This window comes from Cervus canadensis, chromosome X (assembly GCF_019320065.1).
Source record: "Cervus canadensis isolate Bull #8, Minnesota chromosome X, ASM1932006v1, whole genome shotgun sequence".
Taxonomy (NCBI): Eukaryota; Metazoa; Chordata; class Mammalia; order Artiodactyla; family Cervidae; genus Cervus; species Cervus canadensis.
Window position 1 is genome coordinate 118,782,347 of NC_057419.1, and position 17,300 is coordinate 118,799,646.

The following is a 17,300-nucleotide window of genomic DNA, read 5'->3' on the forward strand; positions in this document are numbered from 1 at the left end:
CAACAAAGGAGGCAAGAATATACAATGGAAAAAAGACAATCTCTTTAACAAGTGGTGCTGGGAAAACTGGTCAACCACTTGTAAAAGAATGAAACTAGAACACTTTCTAACAGCATACACAAAAATAAACTCAAAATGGATTAAAGATCTAAATGTAAGACCAGAAACTATAAAACTCCTAGAGGAGAACATAGGAAAAACACTCTCCGACATAAATCACAGCAGGATCCTCTATGACCCACCTCCCAGAATATTGGAAAGAAAAGCAAAAATAAACAAATGGGACCTAATGAAACTTAAAAGCTTTTGCACAACAAAGGAAACTATAAGCAAGGTGAAAAGACAGCCCTCAGATTGGGAGAAAATAATAGCAAATGAAGCAACAGACAAAGGATTAATCTCAAATATATACAAGCAACTCCTGCAGCTCAATTCCAGAAAAATAAATGACCCAATCAAAAAATGGGCCAAAGAATTAAACAGACATTTCTCCAAAGAAGACATACAGATGGCTAACAAACACATGAAAAGATGCTCAACATCACTCATTATCAGAGAAATGCAAATCAAAACCACAATGAGGTACCATTACACGCCAGTCAGAATGGCTGCTATCCAAAAGTCTACAAGCAATAAATGCTGGAGAGGGTGTGGAGAAAAGGGAACCCTCTTACACTGTTGGTGGGAATGCAAACTAGTACAGCCACTATGGAGAACAGTGTGGAGATTGCTCAAAAAACTGGAAATAGAACTGCCATATGACCCAGCAATCCCACTGCTGGGCATAGACACTGAGGAAACCAGAACTGAAAGAGACACGTGTACCCCAATGTTCATCGCAGCACTGTTTATAACTGCCAGGACATGGAAGCAACCTAGATGCCCATCAGCAGACGAATGGATAAGAAAGCTGTGGCACATATACACAATGGAATATTACTCAGCCATTAAAAAGAATTCATTTGAATCAGTTCTAATGAGATGGATGAAACTGGAGCCCATCATACAGAGTGAAGTAAGTCAGAAAGATAAACACCAATACAGTATACTAACGCATATATATGGAATTTAAAAAGATGGTAACGATAACCCTATATGCAGGACAGAAAAAGAGACACAGATGTATAGAACAGACTTTTGGACTCTATGGGAGAAGGCCAGGGTGGGATGATCTGAGAGAATAGCATTGAAACATGTGTATTATCAAGTGTGAAACAGATTACCAGCCCAGGTTGGATCCATGAGACAAGTGCTCGGGGCTGGTGCACTGGGAAGACCCAGAGGGATGGGATGGGGAGGGAGGTGGGAGGGGGGATCAGGATGGGGAACACATGTAAATCCATGGCTGATTCATGTCAATGTATGGCAAAAACCACTACAACATTGTAAAGTAATTAGCCTCCAACTAATAAAAATAAATGAAAAAAAGATGTGCAAAAGATCTAAATAGACATTTTCCCAAAGAAGATATACAATTATATACTGCTGGTGGGAATACCATACAGAGCAGCCACTGTGATAAACACTTTGGCAATTCCTGAAAAAGTTAAACATAGAATTACTATATGACCAATCAATTTTGCATCCAGATATACCCAGGAGAATTAAACATGTATTTATGCAAAAACTTGTACATAAATGTTCATAACATCATTATTCATAATAGCCCAAAAGTACAAATACTTATTAATTGATGAAAGGATAAACAAAATGTGGTATGTACATACAATAGAATTATTATTCAGCCATAAACAGAAATGAAGTACTGATAAATGCTGAAACACAGTTGAAACATTTAGAATAGTATGCTAAACTAAAGAAGCCAGTCATAAATGCCACATATTGTATAATTACATTTACATGAATTGCCAGAATTGGGAAATCTATAGAGACAGAAAGCAGATTAGTAGTTGCCTAGGTCTGGGAGGGTTGGAGGTTGTGAGAAGTGACTATGAATGGGTATAGGGTTTTTTCTCTGATGATGAGATATTCTAAACTTAGATGGTGGTGATGGCGGTACAAGTCTGTGGATATCCAAAAAACATTATATACTTTAAGATGGCAAATTTTATGGTATGTGAATTATCTCAACAAAGATGTTGGGCTCCCCTGGTGGTCCAATGGTTGGAAAACCACCTGCCAATGCAGGGGACACGGGTTCAATCCCTGGTCCAGGAGGATCCCACATGGCCAGCAGTAACTAAGCCTGGGAGCAACAACTATCGAGCCCGCCCTAGAGTTCATGCTCCACAACAAGAGAATCCACCACAACGAAAAGCCCACACACTGCAACGAAGAGTAGCTTCCGCTTGCCACAGCTAGAGAAAGTCCACGCACAGCAACAAAGACCCAGCAAAGCCAAGAATAAATAAATAAATAATTTAAAAAATAAAAGCATGAAGCAAAAGTCAGTAGGGAGAGGACAGCTTTCGAGTTTAATTCACAGAATTTAGAATGTGCACAAAGGATACACTACGATCACACAAAAGTTATGACATAGCCAGGGAGAAGGCCAAGACAAAGTATACTTCCTTACAAGTCCTCCTGCAGTAACACTAACAGCTTTTCAGTCACAAGCACACTATTTCTCTCACAGCTTACATGACAACACAGGGTTGCTAGAGCATTAAAAAGTCATGTTTTTGAAGAATAAGAATAACACCACAAAATGCTTATAAAGCTAAAGAAGGGAAGAGATAGCATTATTCTAACTGGACTTCCCAGGTGGCTCAGTGGGTAAAGAATCTGCCTGCCAATGTAGGAGACATGGGAGACGCAGGTTCGATTCCTGGGTCAGGAAGATCTCCTGGAGTAGCAAATGGCAACCCATTCCAGTATTCTTGGCTGGGAAATCCCATGGACAGAGGAGCCTGGTGGGCTATAATCCATGGGGTCGCAAAGCATCAGACATGACTGAAGTGACTGAGCATTCTGACTTTAGGAGGAGAGGTATATATACAAATGACACATTTATGTAAAAATTTTTACAAGGAATATTTTACTTTTATAACTGTTTAAATATCATTTAAAAAATGGAGGGACTTCCCTGCTGGTCCAGGGGTTATGACTCCATGCTTCCAATCTAGGGGGCATGAGTTCAATCCCTGGTTGGGGAGCTAAGATCCCACATGCTGTGTGACATGGCCAAAAAATAAAATTTAAAATAATTTGATAAAAAACTGAAAAAAAAAAAACTGAAAATAATATACCAGGAGGAGTAACTGCTTTCTGGGATACCTGTTAAAATTAGAGTTCAATCTTCTCTAAATTCCCAAACGCAATTCATAAAGTGGACGTGATGGAGCTGTGCTATCAGCGGATGCTTGATTCTGCTGAGCAGGCTGGTTCGCCCAGCAGTACCTTCCTCTCTGACCCTTCCACCTGCTCAACTCTGTTAGGAGGTAGTCCCAGAAGACTAATTTGGTGAACAGTATGGCCCCAAGGGGTGAATTTTGGTCACAGACATGTTTTGCGTGGCCTACACAGTGTTTCTTAGAAGGCTGAATTAGCGTCAACATTAAAAAAAAAAAAAACACCAAAAAAAAAAAATACCACAGGAATGGATACTTCACACAGGAATGCTGATTTTCAGCCTCTCTTGAAAGCACCATGGACTCCCATGGCACATGGCAGCAATGAACAGGGCAAGTGCTCTCCAAGTCACCGCTCCACTATCTCTCCAACCCTGACCCAAGCGCCAGTCACTTTCTTACTGTACTCCTGCTGTTATTTCTAAGAATGGAGTTAGGAAGAAAGGGAAATGCTTCCAGTGAAAATGAAATGTTTCCAGTACCCATGTTATTACAATCAAAGCAAGAAAATAAAATACAGACGAAAAGGGCCCTGTGTTTGAAGAAAAACGTAAACATACTTCCCTGTTGAAATGAAAAAAAGATTCCTGCATTTTAATATGTAAATAATACATGTCTGTGTCAAAAGAATGTGCTAAGTTGCTCGGTCATGTCCGACTCTTTGCGACCCCTGGATTGTAGCCTGCCAGGCTCCTCTGTCCATGGGATTCTCCAGGCAAGAATGCTGGAGTGGGTTGCCATTTCCTCCTCCAGGGGATCTTCCCGACCCAGGGATTGAACCCACATCTCTTACACTAGCAGGTGGGTTTTTTACCACTAGTGCCACCTGGGAAGTCAAACGAATACATAACCCAATGTATTTCACTTCTTTACCTTACATGTCTGGATGATGTAAATAGCCTGGATTGTAAAAGTAGCCATTTTCAATTCCTCAAAAAATTAAACAGAATTATCATACAACCCACAGCAGTCCCACTTTTGGGTATATACACAAAGAATTAAAATCAGTCTTGAAAAGGTATCTGCATATCCATGTTCACAGCAGCATTATTTACAAGAGCCAAAATATAGAAACAAACTAAATGTTCATCAATGGATGAATGGATTAACAAAATGCAGTGTATGTATGTAATAGAGTATTGTTCAGCTTTAAAAAAGGAATTCTGACCCATGTGACAACATGGTTGAACCTTAAGGACATTACGCTAAATGAAATAAACCAGTAATAAAAAGACAAATACTGTATGATTCCACTTACACGAGGTACCCAGAACCATAAAATTCATAGGGAGATAATAAAAGGCTGGTGGCCAGGGGCTGGGGGAGGAGGAAATGGCACACTGTTGTTTAATGGGTATAGAGTCCCAATTTTGCAGGATGAAAAGAATTCTGGAGACTGGTTGTACAACTACGTAAAATTGTGTTATACATATTTTATTACAATTAAAGGATTATTTTAAATAAAAATAATGTAGTTGTACAACTATGTAAAATTGTGTTATATATATTTTATTACAATTAAAAGATCATTTTAAATAAAAATTAAATAGTTATGTCCCCCTGAAAAAATCTCCAATTCTATTTATTGCTCTGTCTTTGTCCTTCTCCTAGCATTAGTTTGTGAAAGAGTTCTAGTTAGTTCCATTTTCTGGTTTTAAATTAGACTAATCAAGATACGGTACCTCAAAGGGCCTTTTTATCAAAAACCAAACCTCAAGTGTCATTGATGGATGCCATTGATGAAAGGTTATTAAGTAACAGAACATATGCATGTTGTTGTTAGATATATTACAGCACTGTTTATAATAGCCAGGACATGGAAGCAACCTAGACGCCCATCAGCAGACAAATGGATAAGGAAGCTGTGGTACATATACACCATGGAATATTACTCAGCCAGTAAAAAGATTTCATTTGAATCAGTTCTAATGAGATGGATGAGACTGGAGCCCATTATACAGAGTGAAGTAAGCCAGAAAGATAAACACCAATACAGTATACTAACGCATATATATGGAATTTAAAAAGATGGTAATGATAACCCTATATGCAAAACAGAAAAAGAGACACAGATGTACAGAACAGACTTTGGGACTCTGTGGGAGAAGGCGAGGGTGGGATGTGCTGAGAGAACAGCATTGAAACAAGTATACTATCAAGGGTGAAACAGATCGCCAGCCCAGGTTGGATGCCTGAGACAAGTGCTCAGGGCTGGTGCACTGGGAAGACCCAGAGGGATGGGATGGGGAGGGAGGCGGGAGGGGGGATCGGGATGGGGAACACATGTAAATCCATGGCTGATTCATGTCAATGTATGGCAAAAACCACTACAATATTGTAAAGTAATTAGCCTCCAACTAATAAAAATAAATGAAAAAAAAAGATATATTACCATAAACATGACCTGCTAATTGCAAAGAGGGGAAAACTTATCTTTTATTATGGTAAGAGGTGGTGGACAGTATCTTAACAAGTGAACAAACTTGGCATCACTAACTTGGGGACAACCTAATGTTATGTGCTTCTTGCTGTGGTGTAATATGACATACAGGGTCACCTATGAAGCTCTCTTACCAAAAACATTTCACATGCATCTAACCAAGCCAACAGATCTAACCTCCAGCATACAGGAAATACAGGGGAAATGCAAGGAAAATTTTATAAGAAAACTGAATATGGACTGGGTATTAGGTATTAGGGACTTATTAATTTTCTGAGGTGTGACAATTTATTGTTGTTGTTCAGTCACTCAATCATGTCGAACTCTTTACAACCCCATGGACTGCAGCACGTAAGGCTTCCCTGTCCTTCACCATGTCCCAGAGCTTGCTCAAACTCATGTCCATTGAGTCAGTGATGCTATCCAACCATCTCATCCTCTGTTATCCCCTTCTCTTCCTGCCTTCAATCTTTCCCAGCATCAGTGCCCTTGTAATGAGTCAGTTCTTCACATCAGGTGACCAAAATATTGGAGCTTTTATTGTCATTATGTAGGAGAATGTCCTTATTCTTAGGACATGCATAACCAAGTACTTAGGGGAGTACTATGATGTCTGCAACTTCCTTTCAAATAGTTTAGCAAAAACAAAGAGTATGTGTGTGTGTGTGGGTATGCATGTGTATATATATATATACATATATATATACACGTAAGTAGATAAAGCAAATATGACTAAACTTTGAGTCATTTAATCAGGTGTGTAGGTTCTGTTCATTGTTGTGTTCTTTCAACTTTTCTGTATGTTTGACATTCCCTGGTGGCCCAGAAGGTAAAGAATCTGCCCTCAATGCAGGAGATGTGGGTTCGATACCTGGGTTGGGGAGATCCTCTGGGGGAAGGCATGGCAACCCACTCCAGTATTCTTGCCTGGAGAATACCCATGGACAGAGGAGCCTGGAAGGCTACAGTCCATGGGGTTGCAAAGAGTCAGACATGACTGAGCAACTAAGCACAGCACAGCACAGTTACGGAAAATTATAAAGAAAGAATAAAAGTGAGTCTCTCCCTTTTAAGAACCTATTAATGAATTTCCCATTATACTCTGAACTACTAGCAGCCTTATTTAATATTACAAACTTAAGTGATTAACATAGGACACAAAGTTATAGGAACAACAAAAAAAAAAACCCAAAGTACACATAGAAGACTGGAAGATAATATGACAAAATGTTAACAGTGATATTTCTAGTTAGTGGGATTACTGGATATTTTTCTTCTTTATATATTTTCTCAATATTTTATAGTGTATCTTTTAACTTTTATAATGTTAAAGGGACCAATCCAAAGAAATGGAGAAAAACAACAAAATGGGAATGACCAGAGATCTCTTCAAGAAAATTAGATACCCAAAGATGGGCTCAATAAAGGACAGAAATGGTAGGGACCTAATAGAAGCAGGAGATATTAAGAAGTGGCAAGAATACACAGAAGAATTATACAAAAAAGATCTTCATGCCCCAGATAACCACGATGGTGTGCTCACTCACCTAGAGCCAGACATCCTGGGGTCCAAAGTCAAGTGGGCCTTACGAAGCATCACTACAGACAAAGCTAGTGGAGGTGATAGAATTCCAGTTGAGCTATTTCAAATCCTAAAATATGATGCTGTGAAAGTGCTGCACTCAATATGCCAGCAAATTTGGAAAATTCAGCAGTGGCCACAGGACTGGAAGAAGTCAGTCTTTATTCCAATCCCAAAGAAAGGCAATGCCAAAGAATGTTCAAACTACCAAACAACTGCACTCATCTCACACGCTAGCAAAGTAATGCTCAAAATTCTCCAAGCTAGGCTTCAACAGTACATGAACCGAGAACTTACAGACGTTCAAGCTGGATTTAAAACAGGCAGACTATGGCTGATTCATATCAATGTATGACAAAACCCACTGAAATGTTGTGAAGTAATTAGCCTCCAACTAATAAAAAAAATTAAAAAAAAAAATAAAACAGGCAGACGAACCAGAGATCAAATTGCCAACATGTGCTGGATCATAGAAAAAGCATGAGAATTCCAGAAGAACATCTGCTTCTGCTTCATTGACTATGCTAAAGCCTTTGACTGTGTGGATCACAGCAAGCTGTGGAAAATTCTTCAAGAGATGGAAATACCAGCCCACCTCACCTGCCTCTGGAGAAATCTGTATGTAAGTCAAGAAGCAAGAGTTAGAACTGAACATGGAGCACAAGACTGGTTCCAAATTGGGAAAGGAGTACATCAAGGCTGTATATTGTCACTCTGCTTATTTAACTTATATGCAGAGAACATCATGCAAAATGCCAGGCTGGATGAAGCACAAGCTGGAATCAAGACTGCCAGGAGAAATAGCAATAACCTCAGATATACAGATGATACCACCCTTATGGCAGAAAGTGAAGAGGAACTAAAGACCCTCTTGATGAAAGTGAAAGAGGAGAGTGAAAAAGCTGGCTTAAAACTCAACATTCAAAAAACTAAGATCATGGCATCTGGTCCCATCACTTCATGGCAAGTAGATGAGGAAACAATGAAAACAGTGACAAATTTTATTTTCTTAGGCTCCAAAATCAATGCAGATGGTGACTGCAGCCATGAAATTAAAAAACGCTTGCTCCTTGGAAGAAAAGCTATGACCAACCTAGACAGCATATTAAAAAGCACAGACATTACTAGCTAGTGGGATTACTGGATATTTTTCTTCTTCATATATTTTCTCAATATTTTATAGTATATCTTTTAACTTTTATAATGTTAAAGTGATCAATCCAAAGAAATCGAGAGAAATTATAGAATGGGAATGACTAGAGATCTCTTCAAGAAAATTAGAGGTACCAAGGGAACATTTCACGCAAAGATGGGCACAATATGCCCATCATACTGTGGTTCCTCTTGAGGTTCAAGAGGGAGGGGATATATGTATACCTATGGCTGATTCATGTTGAGGTTTGACAGAAAACAACAAAATTCTGTAAAGCAATTATCCTTCACTTAAAAAATAAATAATTTTTTTTAAAAAAGCAGAGACATTACTTTGCCAACAAAGGTCCATATCATCAAAGCTATGGTTTTTCCAATAGTTATGTATGGATGTGAGAGTTGAACCATAAAGAAAGCTGAGCGCCGAAGAATTGATGCTTTTGAACTGTGGTGATGGAGAAGGCTTTTGAGAGTCCCCTGGACGGCAAGGAGATCAAACTAGTCAATCCTAAAGAAATATTCACTGCAAGCACTAATGCTGAAGCTGAAGCTCCAATGCTTTGGCCACCTGATGTGAAGAACTGACTCATTAAAAAATACCCTGATGCTGGGAAGATTGAAGGCAGAAGGAGAAAAGAACAATGGAGGATGAAATGGTTGGATGGCACCACTGACTCAATGGACATGAGTTTGAGTAAACTCCGGGAGTTGGTGATGGACAGGGAGGCCTGGGGTGCTGCAGTCCATGGGGTCACAAAGAGTCGGACACGACTAAACGACTGAACTGAACTGAAAGGCAACTGATAAGTTTTGGTCCTTTCAAAGGTGATAAGGAACTTCTTACCTTCTTATCCTTTGGGGGTTATCAAGAATCTTGCATAGTATAAGGTGACAATTCACAATTTTATGCCTTTATATAAAAGGTCTTCTTCACAAATTCCAGGTGTAAAGAATAATACCAAGAGTACTCACCCTCCACAAACCCCGGGTACCTTCTTGTTGGTATATATCAATGAAGCTGCCAATCATGCTGCCTTGGAACAAGCTTCCTTGAGCCTGCATTCGAATCTAAAATCGGAAGAGGTGCACATTTTGTTTTGTCAGAGAGCCAAAATGAAACGTTTCATTCATTTAAAATGAAGAAAACAGTATTTGGGAATTATAAAAAAAAAGTCAGCCTGCTATTATGATGAAATTAATGACTTAAGCTATGTATAGAAAGCATTATTTGTGTCAAAGTATATTTTTTTTTGTTTTTGTTTTTGTTTTTTTAATTTGGCTGCACCAGGTTGTAGTTGCAGCATGCAGGGTCTTCGATCTTCGTTGTGGCATGCAAATTCTTAGTTGTGGCATGTGGGGTCTAGTTCCCTGACCAGGGATCAAACCCCGGCCCCCTGCATTGGGAGCTCAGAGTCTTAGCCACTGGACCACCAGGGAAGGCTAAGTATATTTTATAAAGATGATTTTCATCAGTCTCACATTTTTCATACTAAGTCCATCATTTCTGGAGTTGGAAGAAAATTGGGGGAAAAAAAGAACAAGTACTCAAAGAGGGTAGAAAAGAATCCATTTAAACTATGATTAGTTTAGTGAAAACCTAGAAACAACCTACAAGTTCAAAAATAACAAAGGATTAGTTGCATAAAGTATGAAACATCCATTTAATGGAATAGTATGCAGCCATAAAATCTGATTGTAGAATAATATTTGTGGATATTTGAAAATGTCAACAATTAACTGCTAGATAGAAAAAGCAGGTTGCAAAGCAGTATGTATGACATATCATTTTTATCAAAAATACATAAACTTAAAAATAACCATATGCACAACCAAATGTTGATGGTAGCTTAAGTATAAGTGATGAAGTCACAAATGGGCATTTCTCTCTTTTGTGTTTTTCCTGCCTTCCACTTTTTGCTACATTGAACATGCATTGTTTATTGAGGTGTAAAAAGCAGGGGGGGGGAGTTTTAAAATATAATTTAATGCTCACAAGACCTTACATTGAGTTTTATTGTAAAAAGCATGACACTGTATTCTGCAAAGTCGCCTCTGAGAGGTACAAGAAAAGGGAGATAGCATTGACAGGCCATGTGAAAGATCTGGTACAATTCACCACTGAGAGCACACACAGATCATGGTAGTCAGTCTCTAAATTCTAGTGGACCAAGTGCAGGCCTGATTTTCATGAAGCACAACTGTAGGTTTTAATAAATGTTCTTGGTAAGTCATGGTACAGGCATGTTTTTATGTGGGAAGTCCACTGCTACTACTAAGAGTGTAGAAATAAAACCTAAACCATATTAAAATAAAATATAAACTATCAAAAAGACAAACTGAAACCATAAATAACCTATGGTAAGTAGAGGACTTCTTTATGGAGGTAGTTCCTGAGCAGGGTTGGGATGACATCGAGGTAAGTGTGGCACTTTCCTCAGCCACAGAATGTAGCAGGAGGGTGTAAAAAAACCTCAGTAATTCAGATAAATGATATTTCAATGCAATATTTTTAAAAATCAAAATGAATGTACAAAAACCTACGATGAACCAATCATCAAAATTGTAACTAAAGACAGGATCCAATAGGGCAGGATTTAACGTAAGCAAGTGAGATGGATTGTACAAAATATGGCTATTTTGTTTCATCATGAAATTTTTACACTCATTTTAATTTTTAAAAAAGATTGCATAAAATGTTATTTCTCTTGATTATTGAGGGTTTTTTTGGCACATCCTTACATTTTGCACCCAAGCAGAGTATCTCACTTGTGTTGTCCTAGTCCTGACCCTGTTTCTGAGCTGTCTTAAAGGACAAATTCATGAGGAAAGGGGGAAAAATCATTGCAGGCAAAAAGAGAACTACATGCACACAGGCAAAAAAGCAGCACATAGTTCAGAGAGAGAACCATTCAAGGATAAGTGAAAGGATTAAACAGATCAACAGTGATTATAACTCCTAATAAGATTGTGACTACCCTGGTCCCCCACTCCCCAGGACCACTCACCACTCAGCACTACCTAAGTATAAGAAAGGAAAAGGCAGACTGTAGCACTGGTCAGTGGTTGCAACTGTACCAGACAAGTCAGAGGGACAGGAAACTGAAGTGAATCTGAAAAGCACCTTCTAACATGTATAATTACATGGTAAATATTTTAGAGTTTTAGGATACAGTCAGTTATCTTTAAAAATACTTAGTCTGTACACTCTAAAGTGATATAAAAATTCTGTAGATAAAATTTTCTCAATTTAATCCAGGAATATCATTTTCATAGATCCTTCATCAACCACCACTGGTTTCTTTCATGTGTACTGTTTTTCAAGTCACTCTCTCGGTTCTCAAAACTCTCTGAATCACAACAGATGCCCTTTCCACTTAACCTAGCCACCTGTGGTTTCAAATAAATAAAGTATATGTTCTCTTACTTTTTTCCCCTCACATTTCCCCTAAAATAATTTTTTAAAACTTGGGATCTTCTTATACATTTTAATCATATATTTAGTAATTTTAATTATCATCAGTTTAAATGAGTTAATAAGTTGGAAATGTTTACCACTCTATCTCAAATATAAGATATAGAGTGATACTATTAAATCAAATGCAATTATTAGATTAAATCAAATATAGATTGATAATACTGATATAATTAAATAAATGTTTCATTCTGTGTTCTGAGAAATACTGAAAGAAATCCAATTATATTGTAAAAAACTCAGTACCACTAACCTATAATGTTCTGGTCCTGAATTCAGAATATCTCAACATAAGCCAAAATATATAATTTTAAAGCTAAATCTCATCCTTAATAGAAATATGGATAAGACAGGAAAAGACATCGACATCATAGACTTAAGATACCTCAATGAGTCATTAAAGGAGGTTTCTCTAAAACTGTCTTTCAGTGTATCCCTTTGCTTGCTATCCCAGCTTACACTACAGGTCGATACACCATACTAAGATTTGGGATGGGTGGGGGAACATGCCTTTCTCTTTTAAAGTGGGGAAAGGGTTGTTATAAACATGAGTTCATTTTTAGATCGGTTTTTGAGAAGGGTATAAAGAAAGTAAGGGATCTGGAAATTGATTCCCTTAAAATTGCATAGCCCCTTGGAAAGAATATTTAAAGGTTAGCATACTCTATAGTCTGAAGACTAATGGATTAATATATATCATAATAAATTGACTACTATTTATTGAGCATCTACTACCTACCATGTGTAATGATAGTTTACATATATTATCTTTAATTCTTAACAACTTCATGTATTATATACTGAATTATCTTCATTTTACAAATGAGAAAACTGAGGCTTAAAGCAGTTAAGTGATCTGCCCAAGGTTTTACAGTTGGCAGTGACACAGTAGGGATTTGTGACCAAATCTGATACAAAGCCCATGCTCTTTTTGCTTCACACTGAATACACCCAATGCAACCAGACTTCTCTTACCTTCAGCACATCAGTGGGATTGGCTATAGCAGAAGATATCACTCCTGACACTACTCCACATATCATATTAATTAAAAGAGTTTCATCTGTAAAAAGGAACAAGAAAAGGAAAGGTCTGCTTATAAGAGGCACTGAGAAGAGAGTTTCTGAAAAGAGAGTACTGAGCTATCAGAGGAAGGGAACCATGGTCAAAGAAATGACTGTAGAAATGAACTACAAAGCTTATAAAAATAAAGAAACTCAAATATTTCTAGGTTCCAAAGGAGTACTGAAACAAAAAATTTGTAAAACATAGATTATTTTAAAATATTTCTACAATACACTGGAATATATCCTATTATTCTATATAACTGCCAATATTCCATATAAATTCAGAAAGTGCAAATAGCACTTTAATCACTTCAAACATCTAAAGAAAAAATTTTAAGTCTCTTTCTAGATAATTATCAATTCTAAAGACTCAGAACCAAATATTAAAAAATAAAATCTTATGTCTAATAGAAAAAAATTTCCTAAATACTAATTTTAATTGGCCTTGATAACTACTAGCATCTATTTATTTACAGAAGATTTCTGTAGTTAAATGTGAAAAACTAGTCATTTGGAACTAAATTCTCTCAGCTAGAAAAAAGAACAAAGAAACCACAGAGCATATTATTCTACAATTCAATCTTCACCATGCCTCCTCACCATGAAGAGCCTACGAAGAGAAACTAGGTAAACCCAAGTGAAGAATATGTGAGAGGAAATTATTTCAGGACTAGAATACTTCAGGATCCTTAAAGAGGAGGCTTCAGAAAAAGCTGATTTAGAAAATAAAGCAATTCAAAGGACATTACTAACCGAAAAGCTCTCCAGCTGTCCCCAACTATGCAACAGTCTCAGGCCTGTAGTAAAATAATCATTTTAGTACAGTATTTAGCTGAAAAAGCTATAGCAGCAAATAGACATATGGTAATGCTGAATGTGGGTTAAGATGACCATATTTTATGTATATATAAAACCACTCTATCTAACCAAAGCTTATTAAAACCCACAGCTAGAGGATTCCTTATAGTTGAAGTTCTCTTATAGATGAGGACAGCATTAATTTTCTCAACAAGTTTGTTCCATGTTCCCTCTGTGATGACCAGAAGCCTTTTTTTGTTTGACAGGAAAAGGGACAAACTTGAAGAGCAGATCCCTCAAACCTATAGTGGGATTAATCTCAAATCAGTACAAGCTGATTTGAGTGAATTGCAGTGACTATTATCCATTCTCAGACACCCCATGATTAACACTTCTCACTAAGCACAATTTTAACAATCCCTTTGAGTGTTATCTCAAAAGAGAATGAGGAGTCTACACTGACCTTCTAAACGTTCTACAAATAATCTCTTCAAGCTCTGGTAAATGCCAATTTTAATGGTGCCATATGATGCCTGTCTTAGTAAAGCAGGAGCAATTCTGCCAAAGAGAAAGAAAGAAAAAAAAGTTATCCTTATCGTATACTTGCAGATTATACATATCTAGACTGCCTATTCACTTCCATCACCCGCCTCGTTCCATAAAAACAGCAAAATATGCATTGTTTTCAAGTATCCATGGAACATGTACCAAGAGAGCATATTTGGGTCATAAAACAAACCTCAAAAAATTTAAAATAATTGATATTATATACAGTATGTTCTCTCACCATAATGGAATTAAACTGGAAATCAGTAAGGTAAGGAAAACTCACAAACACTTGGAAATTAAATGGTACTTCTAAACAATCCTTGGGTGACATTGGTGTATTTTTTAAATACATAAAATTGAATGAAAATGAAATTTCAATCTTTTACAATATGTGGGATGCAGCCAAAGCAGTGCTGAGAGAGAAATTTATAGCACAAAATGCTTACATTAGAAAAGAGGGAGAGTCTCAAAATCAATAATCTAAGTTCCTACCCTCACGAAACAAGAAAAAAGAAGAGCAAAATGAACCCAAAGCAAGCAGAAGGAATAATAAATGGCATAAATTAATAAAATTGAAAACAGGAACATAGAGAAAAATCAATGAAACAAAAAGTTATTCTGAAAAAAGTCAACAAAATTAATAAACCTCTAGTAAGGGTCATCATGGTAGTAACAGGAGAAAAACAGTAAGTCACCAATATCAGGAATGACGTGGGGAATAGCACTACAACCCTACAGTCATTAGAATGGTGGGCCAGTTGTAAAGAATCCACCTGCAATGCAGGAGACCGGTTTGATCCCTGGGTTGGGAAGGTCCCTTGGGAGAAGGGAATGGCTAATATTCTTGCCTGGATAATCCCATGGACAGAGGGGCCTAGCGGGCTATAGTCCATGGGGTTTCAAAAGAGTTGGACATGATTTAGCGACTCAACAACAATAAACACCCTTATGCTATAAATTCAACAACTTAGAAGAAATGGATTAATTCTCTGAGAACCACAAACTACGAAAATTCAATCAACATGAAATAGATAATCCAAATAATCTCATAACATCTAAAACATTTTTATTTATAATTTAAAAGTTTCCAAAAAGGAAATCTCCAGGCCCAGATAATTTCACTAGGGAATTCTACCAAACATTTAATAAATTGACACCAATCTTACACAATCTCTTCCAGAAAACAGAAGAGGGAACACTTCTCAACTTATTTTATGTAGCTAGCATTACCCTGATAACAAAACCAGAAAAAAACAGTATAGAAAAGGAAAATTACAACCCAATATCTCTCATGAACTTAGACACGAAAATCTTTAACAAAATATTAGCAAATTGAATCCAGTAGTGCAGAAGTAGACACTATTACCTGCTTCATAGATTTTTTTTTTTGAAAATCCACATTAATTCCTAGCAGTTGCAGATACAACTTTAATCTTATCCAGGAGACACCAGAGCCAAGATTTCACTCTATTTAAGTTCTGCTTATAAACTGGAGACATTCTCACTCAAACCTCCTTTGAGATTCTTCCATATTGCAGAATTAAACTTTAGCAGTTATAAATAGAAAGACAGCAGCAATTCAAACAGTTAAGCTTTTAAAATGATGACAAAACATGCATATTTCTGGCTTTATTGCTTGCTATCTGAAAAAAATATCTTGTGATTATCTGTGCCGATGAAAGAACAAGGTAAAACACATGATCCATGACTCACTTGCTTCAGGATGTAATTCTTGATTTTTTTTCCCCAAGTAAATTATCTTTGAAATTAAGTCCAACATAAGTTAGTAATAAAATTGATATCCATCCCAGAGCAATAAACTGGGACCCTAGATGCAGAAGTGGACTACTATTGGCAGCAGATTAAACAACACAGTGGACAATAAACCACCAACTTATGAATAATCAACAGATTATTCCCCCCCCAAATGGTGGGTCTCCCTCTCTCTTATTCTTCATTTTCTGTTTAAACTGCCAGAATAGTATTTCTTAAAAGAGGAAAAAAAATTTAAGTCATGATTTGGCAACTCAGGAAAAATATCATAGCAATATTCATGGTGGCTATGGACGACTCTCAGGAAAACAGGAGAAAGCCAGGGCTACACTGAGAGATCTATTTAAAAAATGTATCACTTATAGCCAAATGAACACAAAATCCAAAGCTCAAGATTTACAAGCAAGTGAAATATAAATTGGCACATCAATATTGAATTACATTTTATGGCAGCTGGATGGGATGGGAGTTTGGGGGCAAATGGATACATGTGTATGTATGGCTTAGCCCCTTCACTGTTCACCTAACACTATCACAACACTGTTAAGCAGCTATATTCCAATATAAAACAAAAAGTTAAAAAAATACTGAATTACAAGTTGAAATGGTGAATGTAAAGGGCACAAACTATCGAATGCTGAACTACACGGCTTCTCAAAAAATTATTTCTATTCATGATGTAAGGAAAGAATCCATTCTCACCCCGAATACAGAGCCAATACACCTTCTTCTTTATAGATTCGGAACAAGGCATGAAACATTCCTCGGTATTTTATCTCTTTGAAGCGCACATCAATACTTTGGCCTTGAACTTGAAGTCGCGTTTTGGTCAGGTCCACAGGGAAAGTTCCTATGAAATAACACACTCATTTATAAGTTTTTCCAGAGAGTCATAGTTAAATTTTGGATGAATTCAGGCCAATGGTAATTTTTAAAACATAAGGCAAACAAAAGGCATAGATCTTCACTAAAATATCACTATCAGAGGACAAGGGCTGTATATGATAAAGTGAAATGTACTGTATCTAGGCAGCAGGATTTGACCCACAGTATAACTGAGACTATGATATAATAAACTGCTTTAGCATAGTCCTAACACACTATAAATGCAAAATAACTTACATGTTGTTTTAATTTCATCTTAACATACAATCTGGC

At 37.0% G+C, this 17,300-nt stretch overlaps 1 protein-coding gene across 5 annotated transcripts in view; it reads right to left on the reverse strand.

The window, feature by feature from the left end:
- The window catches only part of SLC25A14 (solute carrier family 25 member 14), a 35,515-nt gene that overhangs the window by 11,602 nt on the left and 6,613 nt on the right, over positions 1-17,300 (reverse strand). For all 5 annotated transcript variants that reach the window (XM_043459282.1, XM_043459284.1, XM_043459283.1 and 2 more), the window contains 4 exons: positions 16,845-16,992; positions 14,284-14,378; positions 12,933-13,018; positions 9,458-9,553 (listed from right to left, as the gene is read on the reverse strand). In XM_043459282.1, coding sequence (XP_043315217.1) covers positions 9,458-9,553; positions 12,933-13,018; positions 14,284-14,378; positions 16,845-16,992 — 425 coding nt within the window. The remainder of the gene's footprint in view (positions 1-9,457; positions 9,554-12,932; positions 13,019-14,283; positions 14,379-16,844; positions 16,993-17,300) is intronic.